Source organism: Erpetoichthys calabaricus, chromosome 6 (assembly GCF_900747795.2).
Source record: "Erpetoichthys calabaricus chromosome 6, fErpCal1.3, whole genome shotgun sequence".
NCBI lineage: Eukaryota > Metazoa > Chordata > Cladistia > Polypteriformes > Polypteridae > Erpetoichthys > Erpetoichthys calabaricus.
In genome coordinates this window covers 162,791,241-162,809,093 of record NC_041399.2, presented here as the reverse complement: position 1 = coordinate 162,809,093, position 17,853 = coordinate 162,791,241, and the positions used below count along the sequence as shown (strand labels likewise).

The 17,853-nt window shown below is 39.0% G+C and overlaps 1 protein-coding gene across 1 annotated transcript in view; it reads left to right on the top strand.

Moving 5' to 3' along the window:
* The first annotated feature begins 301 nt into the window (after positions 1-301).
* Positions 302-17,853, top strand: part of gfod1 (glucose-fructose oxidoreductase domain containing 1) — a 176,715-nt gene continuing 159,163 nt past the window's right edge. The window contains exon 1 of the mRNA XM_028804068.2: positions 302-1,079. Within this exon, the coding sequence (XP_028659901.1) occupies positions 827-1,079 (253 nt within the window). The 5' untranslated portion in view covers positions 302-826. The remainder of the gene's footprint in view (positions 1,080-17,853) is intronic.

Below are 17,853 nucleotides of genomic sequence, written 5' to 3'. Positions count from 1 at the left end.
AGAGTACCTCACTGGAAGTCGTGTCAAGCCGAAGCGCGCAGGTGTCTCTTGGTGGACCACAAAAAAATAAAAAATGGGAGCGCTTGAAGCGGATGTGGGAAGCTTTAATTTAGCTGGACGCGAGAATGGAACAGAGGTAACAAAAACCACGTATGGAAGGCATAAGGTCCGCAGAGCTTTGCTCTCATCTGCAGACACGGTCACCTCGTGTCCAGACCGCGGCGTCATAGCGACATGTCAAATCCGTGGAGGAGCGGAGTCTGGCAACTGCAGCGTTAACTGCTAAATAGGGAGTGGTTTTCTCTGTGACGTCACTGACAGGGTGCGCGACAGTCTTGCAACATCAGTGAAAAGAGAGAGCGGTGCACAATAACACCGCCGAATAGGACTTCATGAGGACATAAAAGACACCGTGACTACCATATCATGCAACACACTAGGCGACAGGATTTGCATAGTACCTTCTCAAATCATTTAACTGCGTCTTAATTGCTTGAGCAAAGGCAACGGAGGTAGTGGAAAGAGGTGCATCTCTTCGACGGGGAGGCTGGGGATGAGCGCCTCATGTTATTAGCAGCTTTACTGACATGGACGATTAAACATGCGGCAACACAAGGAACGCTTGAAGGCTTGCGGTGGGATCTGAGCCGTGGGGGTGTGTGCGTGGGAAAAGATCGGTGATGCAAGGTGGATGGTCAAGCCGTACAGGTGCCCCAGGGGAGGGCTAACCTGTCCCGACCTGATGCGCCCTGTCCTACTGTGGTGAGAGCCACAAGCACAACGCGTGCACGCCGACCGGCTCGAGGGTTGGCAGGAGCCCGCAGCCATGCTGCCCGGAGTAGGGGTGTTTGGCACCAACCTCACGGCCAGGGTAATCATCCCTCTGCTGAAAAACGAGGGCTTTTCTGTAAAGGCATTGTGGGGTAGAACTCAGGAAGAAGCAGAGGAACTGGCCAAGGAAATGAACGTGCCCTTCTACACTAACCGGATAGACGACGTGCTTCTGCACCAGGATGTGGACCTGGTGTGCATCAACCTGCCTCCGCCGCTCACCCGACAGATTGCAGTCAAGACACTCGGTGAGTCTGCAGCTTTGTTTACCCGTGAACCACGGTGCCTTCCACTTTTAACATATGTCGAAGATGTATATTTATGTGTGTTTATTTCATAATACTTTAGCAGGTGAAGCATAGGTTTTAGGTCAAGTAACATGCCTCTGTTAAGACCTCTGACTTTTGTTTCCTTTCTTAGCTTTAGAGAGATTATTTCATGGTAAAATAGGGCAGGGTCTGAATTTCATATTTGTTAGTCTACACCCTGTGACATTTTTGAAATCCAAACTGCACTGATACATTCCAGTTTAAAATAGCTTTATTGTCATCACATAACTTCATGCATTGCTAAAGTACAGTATTTTTAATAATAACAAACTATAAATAAATTTAAAAACGGTACTTAAGGGCTTCCTGGTAACAGTGTGATTTATTTCAAAGTGGCTCAAGGTATTTCACCTTAGTATATAGCGGACACAACCTGTACTATTTTGTGGCATTTACTAGTCTGATCATTTTTACATCATTTTATTTTTAGTTTCCATGCTTTGCCAAAAATTGAGAATGCTTGAATATAACTCCTGTGGAAATTCTCCTGATGTGTATAAAGACAAATTATTATAAAATAAAAAGTGCTGAAATGCAAATTTTCTTGCATGATATTCTGTTGCTAAAGGTACAACTTTTAAATTGAAGTCCATCTCACAGCAGTGTTTAATAAAGCTCATCCAGAAGATTCAGTCCCACTGATTTCATGACAGATCCCTAGGGGTGTTAGATATGCAGGGCTGACTGGGGATTTCAAAGAAAGTGTTTGCTTTAAATGCATTTTAAGAGTTTAGAATATTTTATTGGCAAATGCGCCCCATTTTATGTGTTTGCAAGGACCACGGTTTGTTTTCCCTACTCGGAGCAAAACCATGCTGATCTGTAAGTCCACATATCATAATTGGATTATGGTTATGCTGTATCTGACGTGGAGCTCTTATCTGGACTCAAACCCATGATTCTGCACTTCCAAATCATCATGCAGTGGAGTAAAACAAATGACTTGCTCTGCTGAGCTAATGAAGTGAAGCTACTGTCACTCTTTAGTAGTGCAGGGTGGTTCTTATGGCTGCTATGTTCCCTCCAAAGACTGGAATGGGGGCATTAACTGGGCCTGTTGAATTCTGATAATGTTCCTTTCTTCAGTTGTAGAAAAGTGATTCCACTTCATATCATGAAATAGGGTCATCCCTTTAACAGGGATGCAGTGTTTTTTTTATCTTTTTCTTTTATTTTTTTACATTTGTATTTCCTGATATTCAATGTCGTAATTATATTTATGTTTGTAAACAGTTTTAGACAGGACTGAAATAAATGCACATTTATGTCTGCTGCATCCAGAGCATAATAATCTGTCATTCATTATTGTGGAGTCTGAAATACTACCACAGATACAGATTAGGATTTTACTTTTTTCTATATTTTAGATAGATAGAATTGTTTTAATGTTAATGTTCATAAAAAAAAAAAACAAATAACCACAAATGCAGTATGCTAAATAAGCCACTGTCATGGGTCATTTTTTAATTATTAATTTTACCATTGCATAGTTTTTTTTCCTGTAGTATAACAACAACAACAATCCGTAAAAAGATACTTATTAGCAGATTTCGAAACAACACTTTCAAGCAGCATGACTAGTTTAACAGGTAGTCCAAGATGTGCAAAGAATACCGCTTGTCTGGAGAAATGATGAAACTGTGATCTAGTGGGCCTTCTTTTCAGTTGATTGGGTTTTACTTGAGAGCCTATGGTAAATTAAATGAATATATGTGTATATTCAACAATCAGTTTTGTGAAAAGGCCATTTCATGAATTACTGATGTAAATGAATAATCTTTACATTTTTTCAAATCATATACTATACACCTTTTTCTTTCTAACAGGTGACTGAAACAATGTCATCTATATATATAAAATCCCTATGTGCGTCCAGGTGTCCGTGTGTGGGTGTCTTCTGATGAAGTGCGCATGCGCGGGGCACGGTGCGACGTGCGATATTACTGTCAGAGAAAGTTAGAGGCGTTTTACAGAAATACAAACCAGTATTACTGCGAGAGGAAATTATAGGTACACAATACAGTGACGCATATTACAGCCACATACAAGCCAGTATTACTGTCAGAGGAGATTAAAGGCATATTACCGATGCGCACGCCTGTATTACCGCCAGAGAAAATTAAAGGTATATTACGGACGTACAAGCCAGCGGACGTACAAGACGGTATCCTTCAATAGGGGCGCGCACAAAAAGGTGAGCCCTTATTCGCCGCGCTCAATTGAGGTCGCCCTTTTGAAGCTCGCCTTTTTGTGCGCGCCCTTATTGAATAGAGCCGTACAAGACAGTATTACTGTCACAGAAAATTAAAGACACACAATACACGGCGGCAGCCCATGAAGAACGGTCAGCTCAGCAAGTATACATCAACAAAAGAAAGGCTGAAAGAAAGAAAAATACGACCAACAAAAAGAATGAGGTCAAAGTCCCTTGCCATTTAATATAGACTGTACCTACTAATGTTTATGCACTACTGTTCTAGCGCCCGTTATTGTAACGGGCTAAATGACAAGTATTTTTATATTGTGCTTCTGATAACAGCAATGAAGAGCAACCATTGTCAGCCCAAATTAATGCAAATTAAATGTCAAATGTATATACAGGTAAAATTCCGTTACAACGAACTCTCAGGGACCTAAAAAATATTTTGTTGTAATGAAAGTTTTGTTTTAATGAGATTCTGTATTTGTTGCTACAGTGCTTTCTTTAACTTGCATCCAGGCATTTGCAATCATTTCAACAGCTTCTTTTGCATTAATTTTAATCTTCTGTCTACAAGTTATACTGACGAGAATTTTTCTCAGCATTTCCTTGCGATACTACACTTTCAGGGTGTGAATGATGCCCAATCCCAATGGCTGAAGCACTGCTGTGCAATTGGGTGGGAGGAATTCAACGCGAACATTATCTAAATGCGGAAGCATTTTGTGGGCAGCACAGTTATTCAGATCCCCCCCCACCCAATGGGAACATAACGCTCAAGTGCGTCCTGAAGCGCAATTGCCGTGTCTGTGTAAGATTGTTTGTACGCTGCCGGAGCAGGGCAACAGCAGGCTCACAGCGGTGCAGTGAGGCACCACAAAAGCGAATTCTAAAAGATCAGGGTCGCACTATAAGTTCCTGTCTTACACCCCAAAACACAAGGCTGAGTCTCAGTACTTTAGCAAAACGAGCTTTATTAAGCTTGAAACAGGAACAGCAGGGTTATTTATTATAGTGGGATCTGCCACTCTCCTATACACAGACACAGCAATCAGGCAGGGTTGTGACCAGGATAGTGGCCAAATAATCCTGTTTCCTGCATTTACAATGTCCCATGCTTTCACCAATCAAGATCTTTTCTGTTTTCTTTGGTGGTGAGCTGCAGTACAGCAGTGAGCCTGCTGTTGCCCCGGTAATGGATAAACAGTCTTCCACATCGACGCAGTGATTGCACTTCGGGACGCTCTTCAGTTGGGGGAGGTCCCAAGAGAGTTTAAAAACCTCACATTTTCTTGAATGAGTGCTGCATTAATAGGAATGTTTCTTGAACGAGCATCACTTAACCACATAAAAACAGCTTTTATGATGTCTTCAAATGCAGCAGGTTAAATATGTTTGCAACCCGAGATTTTTCTTCTTTTTTTGTTCGATCTTTCAAGAAATTTGACAGTGTTGATGGTGAAATTCCGAATTCACTGGCAACGTCTTTTTTCTTTTTGCTGCAATCGAGAGCTGCAAAAATGTAAAGGTTTTTTTTTTTCTCTAATATGAACTGTTATCGTTTTTTTGTGTCTGCTGTTTCTATAGGAGGGTGACATTGAGTTAAATTCCAAAGGATGTTTTTCAAATTTTGACGAGCAATAAGTAAAAGGTATCAGTGAAAACCACCGAAAACAAAAACAGCAAAAAAAAAAAAAAAAAAAAAAACAGTACGAGGAAAATTCAAACAAAGAAATTTTTTTTTACAATGTTTCTGTTTGGCGGATCGTTGTGCACAACTGAGCTGCGACCACAGAACTAACTGCTCTGTGGATGATTCATTCAGGCATTTCAAGGTCTTTTGGGCACTTTGTTGTAATGAAAGTATCTGCTGAATGTACTTCATAGTAATAAGATTTCTTTAGACTCATGTCATATGGGGAAACTGTCGGGACCATAAAAATACTTTGTTGTAATGAAAATTTCATTGTAAAGATATTCATCGTAACGGAATTTTACCTGTATTCCAATAATTTGTGACTGCTCAAAAATGCAACAGTAACATTTAAACCTGATATTATTTACCATAAGCCATGCATTTAGAGCCGAGTAATTGTATTATTTAGCTAAATTTATACTCAAGAAAAGTGGAAAAGCATGCAGTTATTGTAGGTGGAAATTAGATATAGGTAATGTATGTTAAGAGGCTACTCTGATGGCACCTAAGATGGCAGCCACAGTAGATTGGTGCCCCGTCTTTGTCTGTCTTTTTGTGTTAAATTCGTTGTCACAATGCAAGATCATATAGAGTAACAAATACATGGGAAGTGCTTCATCAGGTGTGCCACCTGATGTGACTCCAGATATTATAACTACATTGATTAATCTTACAACTGAACATGGGTGCTTATGCAGCCAAACGGGTAGCAAGATGCCAGAGGACTACAGGTCCTGGTTCAGTTCAGGTGGCGAGGACTACTGCAGCCACTGCCTGGAATATCCATCTTACTAACCGAAGGTTGTAAACTGGATATGAACGCTGGGCGCTGGGCACATCGAGGCGCACGCGCACTGCCGCACTGCAGCGCATCACACGGCGTAAACCGGATATGGATGCAGGGCTGAACTTGCTGTGCTCCACTCTGCCAGCGGTCGGTGTCAGCAAAGGCAACGGAATCACGTCTATACAAAACGAGACCACTTTACTACAGATGTGCGTATGTAATTAAATGACATGTCCCCAGATGCACCCACCCTCCATGATAGAGAAGACAATAATGGAATCACGTCTTCACAAAACGAGACCGCTTTACTACAGATGTGCGTATGTAATTAAATGACATGTCCCCAGACGCACCCACCCTCCATGACAGAGAAAACAAAAACGAGAGGATTCAGCGCGCAGGGCTGAACTTGCTGTGCTCCACTCTGCCAGCGGTCGGTGTCAGCAAAGGCAACGGAATGACGTCTCCACAAAACGAGACCGCTTTACTACAGATGTGCATATGTAATTAAATGACATGTCCCCAGACGCACCCACCCTCCATGGTAGAGAAGACAATAACGGAATCACGTCTCCACAAAACGAGACCGCTTTACTACAGATGTGCGAATGTAATTAAATGACATGTCCCCAGACGCACCCACCCTCCATGATAGAGAAAACAAAAACGAGAGGATTCAGCGCGCAGGGCTGAACTTGCTGTGCTCCACTCTGCCAGCGGTCGGTGTCAGCAAAGGCAACGGAATCACGTCTCCATAAAACGAGACCGCTTTACTACAGATGTGTGTATGTAATTAAATGACATGCCCCCAGATGCACCCACCCTCCATGATAGAGAAAACAAAAACGAGAGGATTCAGCGCATATGTGAATCACATTACAGTATTACAGTACGGAAGCTCCAGATGTCCAAACTACATGGCGTAAACCGGATATGGGCGCAGGGCTGAACTTGCTCTGGTCCACTCTGCCAGCGGTCGGTGTCAGCAAAGGCAACGGAATCATGTCTCCACAAAACGAGACCGCTTTACTACAGATATAAGTATTTAATTAAATGACATGTCCCCAGACGCACCCACCCTCCATGATATGTCATCCATCCAGATATCGGACGGAACAGAAACTGATTGCCATTCTTGGATATCCGATTCGCTGGCGAATTGCGGGCTTACTAGTACTGTATCTATTTAACATTCGCATGCTGACCAACAAAGTTTACCAACTGCATTTGTTAATATGGACTTTACTTTTTTATCTGTTCTGTACTTTACTGAAACATGGCTGAATGACTACATTCCTGACTCTGCACTGGATACTACACATATCTGAACCATTAACCCTTAGTAATGGTGCACTGCAGGGATGTGTCCTTTCTCCACTACTCTTCTCACTTTATACAAATGACTGTACTTCTGGCGGATTCGTCTGTCAAACTTATTAAATTTGCAGATAACATAACACTAATGGGCCTCATTTCAAACAATGATGAGTCCATATACAGGCAAGAGGTGGAAAATCTGACATTGTGCTGCAGCCATAATTATTTGGACCTTAACATTCAAAAAACTCAGGAAATGACCTTAGATTTCAGGAAACAGTCACCTGTTCACCTATCAGATACTATAAACGGCTTAGCGTTCAAGATGACAGAATCATTTAATTTTCAGGGCACTATGCTGTCACAAAACCTTAAGTGGGACAATACCATCACATGCATTATTAAGAAAGTCCATCAGGGAATGTTCTTTTTGCGTCAGCTGAGGAAATTCAATTTCTCTCAAGCAATATTGGTCCAGTTCTACACAGCCAACATCAAGCCCATTCTGACCTCATCTGTCTGGTTTGGTGCTGCCACTGTTCAGGCTAAGGCCAGTCTGCAAGACATCATCAAAGCCTGTGAAAGGATCATAGTCTGTAACTTGCCTCACATTGAAGTCCTATATGAGTCCAAGGTAAGGAATAGAGATGCAAAGATCATTGCTGATCTGACTTACCTGGGGCATCACCTGTTTCAAAGAATTCACCCTGGCAAATGTCTTTGTGCAGTGAAAGCTAAAACAACATGTCACCAAAGCAGTTTTTTTCCCACATGCAGTTATTCTTACTAAGCAGGTCTGAGCTTCTACTCGGTGTCTATGTATACGTGCACACTAGACTGCCTGGACATTTTAATTCTCTTTATTTTTTTTGTATTGCCCTTGTATTCTGTATCATATTTAGCATTTTATATTTTATTTTTTGTATTCTGTGTTGTCCTTGTATATCGCACCAGTACTATCAAGACAAATTCCTAGGACACAGTTGTATACCTCAATAAAGTGAATTCTGATTCTGATTCGTCTGTACTGCGGTGGGCTAGCACCCTGCCCGGGTTTGTTTCCTGCCTTGCGCCCTGTATTGGCTGGGATTGACACCAGCAGACCCCCATAACCCTGTAGTTAGGATATAGCGGGTTGGATAATGGATGGATGGATTCATCTGTAATTTGTTTACATTTTTTACTTATATCAAATTTTTATGTATTAAATTGCTAATAGACTATACATACCTACATAATCATAATAATGAAAATATTTTTCAGTAAAATCTCACCATATTTGAGTTGATACTTGTTTCAAGCTTCTTTAGTAGCAATTATGATTGTGTGTTGTATAAGGTTGGAGCTGTTTCTGGCTTTTAAAAGTATTATGATTTACTTTAGTGTATCTCTTCATGCTGGTGTTCTTTGGGAGTGGCTATGGTTCCTTCAAGTAGTTACTTTTCCACTAAGTACCATTATTTTATTTTTCAGTGAAGTCACAAAACATTTTACCAAAACCTTGTTTAAAAGTATGATTTATGGAAGGTCTTCTACTTGGAATCTTACCATTCTTGCCAGAAGATCTCCCATAAACTTTACTAAACACATTTAAAAATCAAAGCCTTATTTTAACACTAGGCATGATATTACATTGCGGGTGTATCTTTTATCCCCTTGATAGTTTTGGTCATTCTGATCAAACACATTTTTTTCACTTTTAAGAACATGTTAGTGCAGTTTATTTGTTCACATTTATTAAAAACATTCCTAAACCAAAGATGCATAATTCCAACTGTGGTGTGCTCTACTACCTGCAACCAGTTGTCAGAGGCTTGCTATTATGTATGTTAGATTGTAAAGGTTGAGAGGAATAGGGTTCAAGAGTTGGGACAGATCTGCACAAAGAAAAAAAAAAACAAATGCAAGTTAATAGTGTTTGCCGTGACTTTTGCAGTAGTCCGGGCTTTGGTTCAATAGTGAACATTGCATCTTTTGCATGATGGATTTTTATAGTGGTATTCCCTGGATGGATAAGGTCTTCATAGCAGGATGGAAGTGACATCACGTGTCATTTAGCTTTGCCCCTCGGAACTGCAGAAGGAAGAAAGAAGGCAGTTAGCGACAGTGCCTTCTCTCAGCCTGATGTGGATTTACTAACCTTGCAGGAGTCGTGTAGGTGACCCCTAAGTGTGTATGCATGCTTTATAGTATGTATAGAAATGTATTTTGTTATCGATGTTTTAATGAAATTAGTTGCATTTTTCATTAAAACAGGTGCATCGCAAATGTTAGCAGTGCTGTGGTTAATTATGTACCAAATACTTTATAATTGAGACAACCAACAAACACTATATCTTAATAAAGGAAAAATTAAATAGAAAAAATATAGGAAATTAAAAAAAATCATTCAAGTTCATTAAACAATCTGGTGACCTACCCTCATTAACCTAGCAAAATGAGAGTAGGGTGAAATGTGGAAAATTAATTTAAAATTCCAAAGAATGCCTATTTAGAAGGCATGCCAGGCTTTCCAGTGCCCTAGTTTGAGCCCCCCATCCCGGTCATGTCATCAGCTACTTCCCTCTGTGTGTCATTGGGCACCAATGGTATTAGTACTTATGTTTTATTTGTTTGTTATTCTTGTCTTTTTTTATTTCCCACCATTTTTTTCTATATCTAAAATTTCTTTTTTTTAGATAACTGATGGCTGTGTATGGTATGTTTTAGAACGAAAAATGCAATTAATTTTATTAGTACTTGTGATAAGAATTCTTTGGATTGGACGTGAGTGTGTTGTGACTAATGCCATAGGTATTGTGGAGTGCATTTGTACTATGTTGGATTGGTTACAAATAGATGATGCTTCCGCTTTTAGATATAAGTGCTAAACCAAAAAAGCCAGCTGGTGTGTGTGTGTGTATATATATAATATATAATATACTGTGTGTGTGTGTGTGTATATATATATATATATATAATAGTCGCAAAATCAACTGGAATGTTCAAGCAAATTCTAGAAAAAAAAATTAGCTAAATCCGTTAAGTGGTTCGCTAGCTAAGCGGATGTAAAATATGCTTTAAGGCTTGTGCTTGAGTGAGGAGAGTGCTTTTGACGGACACAGTTCTTACTCTCTCAGCTCTTACAAATTTTAACGTTTTCCTCACTTTAGGTTCCCAGTTAAAGAAGACATATTATGTGCAAATATTATTAAAGAATTTCATCACGAAGGGTTATCAACAGTAAAAATGAGTACATGGGCAATCCTAGCACCAAGAAATGATGAAGTCAAACGAATTAACGCCAAAAATGACGATTGGTTACACTGCAGATTAGTTAAATGTGTATCAATAGACTATGCTGAAACAGTTACTGGTGATCATGTGGAAGATGAAAACATCAACTTACAATATTCTGAAGAATATCTACAACCGTTAACACCATCTAGTCTTCCTCTGCACGAATTACTGTAGAAAGAAGGATGTATCCAAAAACAGTAATATAGTATATCTTCAGGGGATAACATTAGACAACAAAGGAGATCTTGATATGCCATTCATATTAAAATGTTAACCGTTAGAATAGCTTTTGCAAAGACAATTTACAAATCTCAGAGCCAAACATTCAAAAAAGTTGTTTTATTTAATAGAGAGAAAGAAACGAAATTCAATCACGTGCAGTTATATGTGGCGTTGTCATGATGAAAGTCCAAATACAGAATCACAATTCAATACGATATTGATGAAAATTTAATTAAAAAAATATTTTTTATTTAAGTTTTACAGTAAAAGTGTAAGTTTAAAAAGTTAATTTCAAAGCCAAACAGAGCGAAATCGTATTACTCAATGAATAATTCTAACACAACATGAAACATAATTTACATTCAAATTATTATGTTTTAATATTTTTTAATATGGCTAAATACTCGCTGTATTGTAAAATAGTTAGTAAATTGTACATCCACATCCCCATAGGCGAGCAGCAGAACCGCAAAGAAACCGTGTAGCGCAAGCACGGGGATTAGCGAGCAAAGCGAGCAGGGGGCAAGCCCCCTAGTATCTATCTATCTATCTATCTATCTATCTATCTATCTATCTATCTATCTATCTATCTATCTATCTGAACTGCTATATCCTAACACAGGGTCACAGGGGTCTGCTGGAGCCAATCCCAGCCAGCACAGGGCGCAAGGCAGTAACAAATCCTGGGCAGGGCACCAGCCCACCACAGGGCATACACACACACCAAGCACACACGCTAGAGACAATTTAAGATCACCAGTTCACCTAACCCGCATGTCTTTGGACTGTGGGAGGAAACTAGAGCACCCGGAGGAAACCCACACAGACACGGGGGGAACATGCAAACTCCACGCAGTGAGGACCCGGGAAGCTTAATTTACATAAAAAATATAACACATCCTTCATGTTTGTAAACATGACATTCTTGGTTTTGGTTGGGTGGAGCTGCTGATGTACCGGTCTCTTGTCTGTTTTCTTTTACTGAACTGACATGGCAAACACTGCTCCAGGACTTGATCTTTGAGACTCTTCCAACATGGCTACCCCATAATGCCCTTGCGATCTGCCTCATCATTCGCCTGTGCTATTTTACCAACAGCTTTGTTTCACAGGGCTTACCTGGGGTCAGTGCAACTTGATCTGCCACACATTGTGCCAGCTTCATGAGCCCAAAGCACTGCCGGCTACAAAGGAAGCAGTCTTTCAGCGGTTTCACTCAAAATATATTTATTATTTGCTACTGGACAAAAGCCACGCATAAGCTGGCTGCTCTCAGAAACTTGCCCTCTATTTCTGTTGTGGCTTTGAGTCTCCAGACCTATTCCTGTCAGGGTTTCCTCCAGTTTCTCAGTTGTTTTTAATGGTATAGGAAGATGTATTGATTGCCTCCTTGGCTTTCTTTGCAATTTCTCTAAAAGAAACACTTACACTTTTAAGGGCTATAATGGTCTGTCCATCTTCCTTTGTTAATATTCTTTTTCTTGAAATTATGATAACAATTTACAGTGCAATATTGTCCAAATAATGCTTCAGAGGGTGCAGCAACAAATTTTGTTCCCACACTTCCATATAGACAGAAGGTTTGTAAGTAATCAACAAAAGTTGGATTACCGGTAGGAATTGATTACATTAACTTTCAAGATTTAGCTAACTTCAATTGTTGCAGCAAAGCTGTAAGTTGTTAACTCATTAGTTGTTCCATGAAAAGGCCCATTTGTATAACTCTGAAAATGACATTATTTGTCAGTTTTTGATAATCTAAACCTTGATAACCTATTTTTAACATCTGTCTACTGCTTACCGTTATGCTATTTCAGATTATTCACTGGCTTTGAACTACTTAACTTTAATCAAAAGCTGAAAAAATGGGGGTGCTGTAAAATCTTTGACCTGTAGTGTGTGTGTGTGTGTGTGTGTGTGTGTGTGTGTGTATATAATATAGTGCTGGGCGGTATACCAGTTCATACCAAAAACCGTTTTTTATTTTTGTTATGATAAGGATTTTTCTTATACCGCAACACCAGTATAAATAGCCCAAACAGTGTTCAGAATGTGGCGCAGCGGGAAACTGTTTAAGGGGGGACCTTTTTCACTGCTGCAATGCAACGGAGTACATGCGTAAGTGGAGGTATTGAACTGTGAAAATGGACAGAGAACATTCTGAAACTCAAGCTGTAGCAAACGATAAAGTTGAACATGATGACACAGAAGAACTTTTGCCGAACAGCCGTGTCTGTTGTCTGGAGATACTTTGGGTTTAAAAGGTCGGATGTGGACCATTATGTTAAAATGTGTGAATACTGTTTCTATACTACTGAATAATACTGTAAGCCAAGTTGTACTTGTTTTATTATTTTTTTCAATACTGTGTAATGTACTTGGGTACTGTGTAATAGTGTGACGACATGTTGAATTTATTTCTGACATTTCCACTTTAATCTTGACGCTTATGACGAGAATAAAGTCGACATGTTGACTTTATTCTCATAATTTTGTCATTAAAGTAGAACATTGTAAACTAAACTTCATCTTAAAATGATTATTTAATTTTCTAGATTTTCTCAAACCTTGTTACAAGTTATGTAGCATATTAAATGCTTTGTGTTAAGAGTTCCCTGACACATGTTAATCAATATGTGCTTCTTAAACTGACTTCCTCTTGCACTAAGAAGAGCCGCAGGCAGTGATCACCACACAGAATACATTAATTTCATGATATTCCTGCTCCTTGAACATTTAGAATGCTAAGATAAATACTTGATATCATTTTCATGATGAAATGCATTAAAGCCTGTATTAATCATGTGGGGACACGGTGGCGTAGAGGGTGCACTGCTGCGTCACAGCAAGGGGGTCCCAGGTGTTCCCTGCCTTGAATTTGCATGTTTTTCTGGTGGGTTTACTCGGCGTGCTTCAGTTTTTTCCAAAGTCATGTAGGATGTGGGGTTTTGTTATGCTATATTTACCCTGCTAGTGTATGTTTTGCTCGTATTCACCCTGCGATGTGCTGGCGCCCTGTTCAGGATTTGCTCCTGCCTCGCACACCATGCATGCTGGGATGGGTACAACCCTGAATGGATGGCATAATTAAATTTGTATAGCGAAGATTTTTTTAAAGTTCTGAACACTCCGTGGTCTAAGTTTATAACTAGTTTTAATTTCACAAAGACGTTTATCATGTGGTGATTGGCTATGTGGAGAAAGATAAAGGAAGGATAGGAACTGGGGGTTTGGTACGTCAGACAGAGACAGCATGCATGCAATAAAGAAAGTCCTCTCAGAAGAACATCCATTGAATTCTGTGTTCATGTCTCCGATCACCAGATCACGAACCCAATATTTACACAATATTTAAGTTAAACCTGTGCGATACCCATTCATACATCCAGTTTTTTGGAGCCTCGTCACACCTGCAATAAAGTTCTCTACACTGAACATACACCTGAGGACCCCTTACTCGGAGGGAAGAGCACTACCGCCACACTACCGTGCATGTTTAATACCTGCTTTAATGCATTTCATCCTGAAAAATTATCAAGCGCGTAGCAATTAACAACTTGGTCAGGGAATACTTAACACAAAGCATTTAATGTGCTACATTAATTTATGACGGGGTTTGAGAAAATCTAGTAAATTAAACATTGATTTTAGGATGAAGTTTAGTTTACGACATTCTACTTTAATGACAAAATAAACTATGAGAATAAAGTGGAAATGTCGACTTTAATCCCGATATAAACGGTGAGAATAAAGTAGAAATGTCGACTTTAATCTTTATGTCGAGATTAAAGTGGAAATGTCGAGAATAAAGTCAACATGTCGACTTTATTCTCGACATACAGTTTTTTTTTTCTTCACTGTGTCCGTATTTTTTTTTTTTCTTCACCTTGGCCCTAATACGCTTCCGTAGGGCTATACCACAAATAGCATTATAAATGCAAGTTGCAGTTTTATTATTTATGTATATAGCTTAGTTTGAAGCAAGGTCCATATTAATGCAGTTTGCCTTAATGATGGTTCAGTTGGTAAAGATGTCATCACCAAGTTGCACTTGTTTTATTTTATTTTAATTTGGTGAATACTGTGTAATGCACCTGGGCTTGAAGTCTTGGAAGTAATAGTATTATTGCTGGAAGTTGCACTATTATTTATTATATTGTTATTATTTATTAGTTTAAATATTATGCAGTTTAATGATGGTAAAGTTGTTTAAAAAGTCACTTTAACGTGTCAGTGGACAGAGATTGTTAACATTAACAAAGTGTAGTTGGTTTACAAAAAATATTTTCATTTATTCATTTTCAAGACATGTTCAGTGCAATGCAACTTTTGACAAGCACTTCTGGATATTTTACTAAGTCTAAATGCATCTTTGGATGGTTGAAAATATGTTGTCAAAATTTTAGGTTTAAGTTGTTTGAAAACTTTGTTCAATAAAAAGGCTGTATATTTTGACTGCATCTGTCATGCAGTGTGATTCCTTCTCTTCATTAGTGCCACCTCCTTGAAAACTATCACTTTATGAGGCCATGCAAACCTGTATTAATACTTGTGTGCACATTAAAATGTTTTTTTGTACAATGTACAATTCTCATGACAGTGGAATAGGTTATTCTTAGCCAGTAACTGCAGTGGAAAATGTGGTTAACATCCACTCATGCATGTGAAAAAAATACCATCTAATACCGTGAAACCGTTATAATTTTGAAAAATACCGTAATATAGAATTTTGGTCATCTAACCCAGCACTAATATAATACTGTATATACTCTGTATGTGTGTGTGTGTATATATACAGGTAATTCTGTTACAACAAAATTTTCATTACAATGAAGTATTTTAATGGTCCCGACAGTTTCTCCATATGACACGAGTCTATAGGAATCTCGTTACTACGAAGTACATTCAGCAGATACTTTCATTACAACGAAGTGTCCAAAAGACCTTGAAATGCCTGAATGAATCATCCACAGAGCAGTTAGTTCTGTGGTTGCAGCTCAGTTATGTACAACGATCTCCAAACAGAAACATTGTATAAAAAATTTTCTTTCTTCAGACTTTTTTTGCTGTTTTTGTTTTCGGTGGTTTTCACTGATACATTTTGCTTATTGCTCGTCAACATTTGGAAATCATCCACTGGAGTTTAACTCATTGTTACCCTCCTATAGAAACGACAGACACGAAAAAACAATAACAATTCACATTAGAAAAAAAAACTACATTTTTGCAGCTCTCAATTGCGGCAAAAAGAAAAAAGACGTTGCCAGTGAATTCGGAATTTCGCCATCGACCCTGTCAACTTTCTTGAAAGATCGAGCAAAGAAAGAAGAAAAATTTCTTGTGATGCAGAGATTTCTCATGGGTTTTGATGGGGTCTTTCCTAAAATTACTGGTCCCAGTAACAAAGGCGCTTGTCGAGTCAGAAATCGAGGGAAACGCACGACACACCTGGCAGAACATTGTTATTTAGCTTGTCATATTCCAGCCACAAAAATTCTTTTGTCCATGAAACCAAAAAGCTGCACTTTCTTTTTGCCTCATAGTCTGATTTGTCATAACTTTTCCGCTTTGTGGTAGGTTTTTCTTTGGCTGTCCCTTCTTCACCCTGACCTGTCTTATTTGGCTCAGCAGAACTAAAATACCTGCGTAAATCCATCTATTTTTACACACGCACACACATAATGGTCAGTGATTTTTTAAATTCTCTGCGCAATCAACCTCTATCACATGTTTAAGCTTGCTGAGGGAGATTTCACTTGTCATGTTTGAATAGTAAGCTAATGAGTGATAAGACGATGTCGGTGGAATTGGTGCGCAATTAATCCGTCACTGACCAATCGGTACTGCCGCTCTCTATACACAGTTCGCGCGATCGCAAATTGATAGTGAAAGTAAAAAACAAGCGCGAATTCAAACGCAATTTCAATATTTCACAAATTGACAGTGGCTCATCGATGCCCGAAAATGACATAATTACCCAGCTACATTTGCGAAAGAATGCAAAAGCATTGACATATATTTTTCCTTCCTATGATAGCCCGACGGGTAGGGCTGAGATAGATTTTGGTAGCCCGACTGGAAGACACAATAGCCCCGGGACGTCGGGCTAGCGATTTTGCAAGCCCTGATATGTATATATATATATATATATATATATATATATATAATGTCATATGGTCAGATGAAAAAAACTCTACTCGTTGTGTTTGGAGGAGAAAGAATGCTGAGTTGCATCCAACGAACACCATACCTACTGTAAAGCATGGAGGTGGAAACATCATGCTTTGGGGCTGTTTTTCTGCAAAGGGACCAGGACGACTGATCCGTGTAAAGGAAAGAATGAATGGGGCCATATATCGTCAGATTTTGAGTGAAAACCTCCTTCCATCAGCAAGGGCATTGAAGATGAAACGTGGCTGGGTCTTTCAGCATGACAATGATCCCAAACACACCGCCCGGGTAACGAAGGAGTGGCTTCGTAAGAAGCATTTCAATGTCCTGGAGTGGCCTAACCAGTCTCCAGATCTCAACCCCATAGAAAATCTTTGGAGGGAGTTGAAAGTCTGTGTTGCCCAGTGACAGCCCCAAAACATCACTGCTCTAGAGGAGATCTGCATGGAGGAATGGGCCAAAATACCAGCAGCAGTGTGTGAAAACCTTGTGAAGACTTACAGAAAACGTTTGACCTCTGTCTTTGCCAACAAAGGGTATATAACAAAGTATTGAGATGAACTTTTGTTATTGACCAAATACTTTTTTTCCACCATAATTCTTCAAAAATCAGACAATGTGATTTTCAGGATTTTTTTTCTCATTTTGTCTCTCATAGTTGAGGTAAACCTATGATGAAAATTACAGGCCTCTCTCATCTTTTTAAGTGGGAGAGCTTGCACAATTGGTGGCTGACTAAATACTTTTTTGCCCCACTGTATATGTATATGTATATGTATGTGTATATGTATATATATATATATATATATATATGTACGGGTGCTGGTCATAATGTAAAATTAGAATATCATGACAAAGTTGATTTATTTCAGTAATTCCATTCAAAAAGTGAAACTTGTATATTAGATTCATTCATTACACACAGACTGATGTATTTCAAATGTTTATTTCTTTTAATGTTGATGATTATAACTGACAACTAATTAAAGTCCCAAATTCAGTATCTCGGAAAATTAGAATA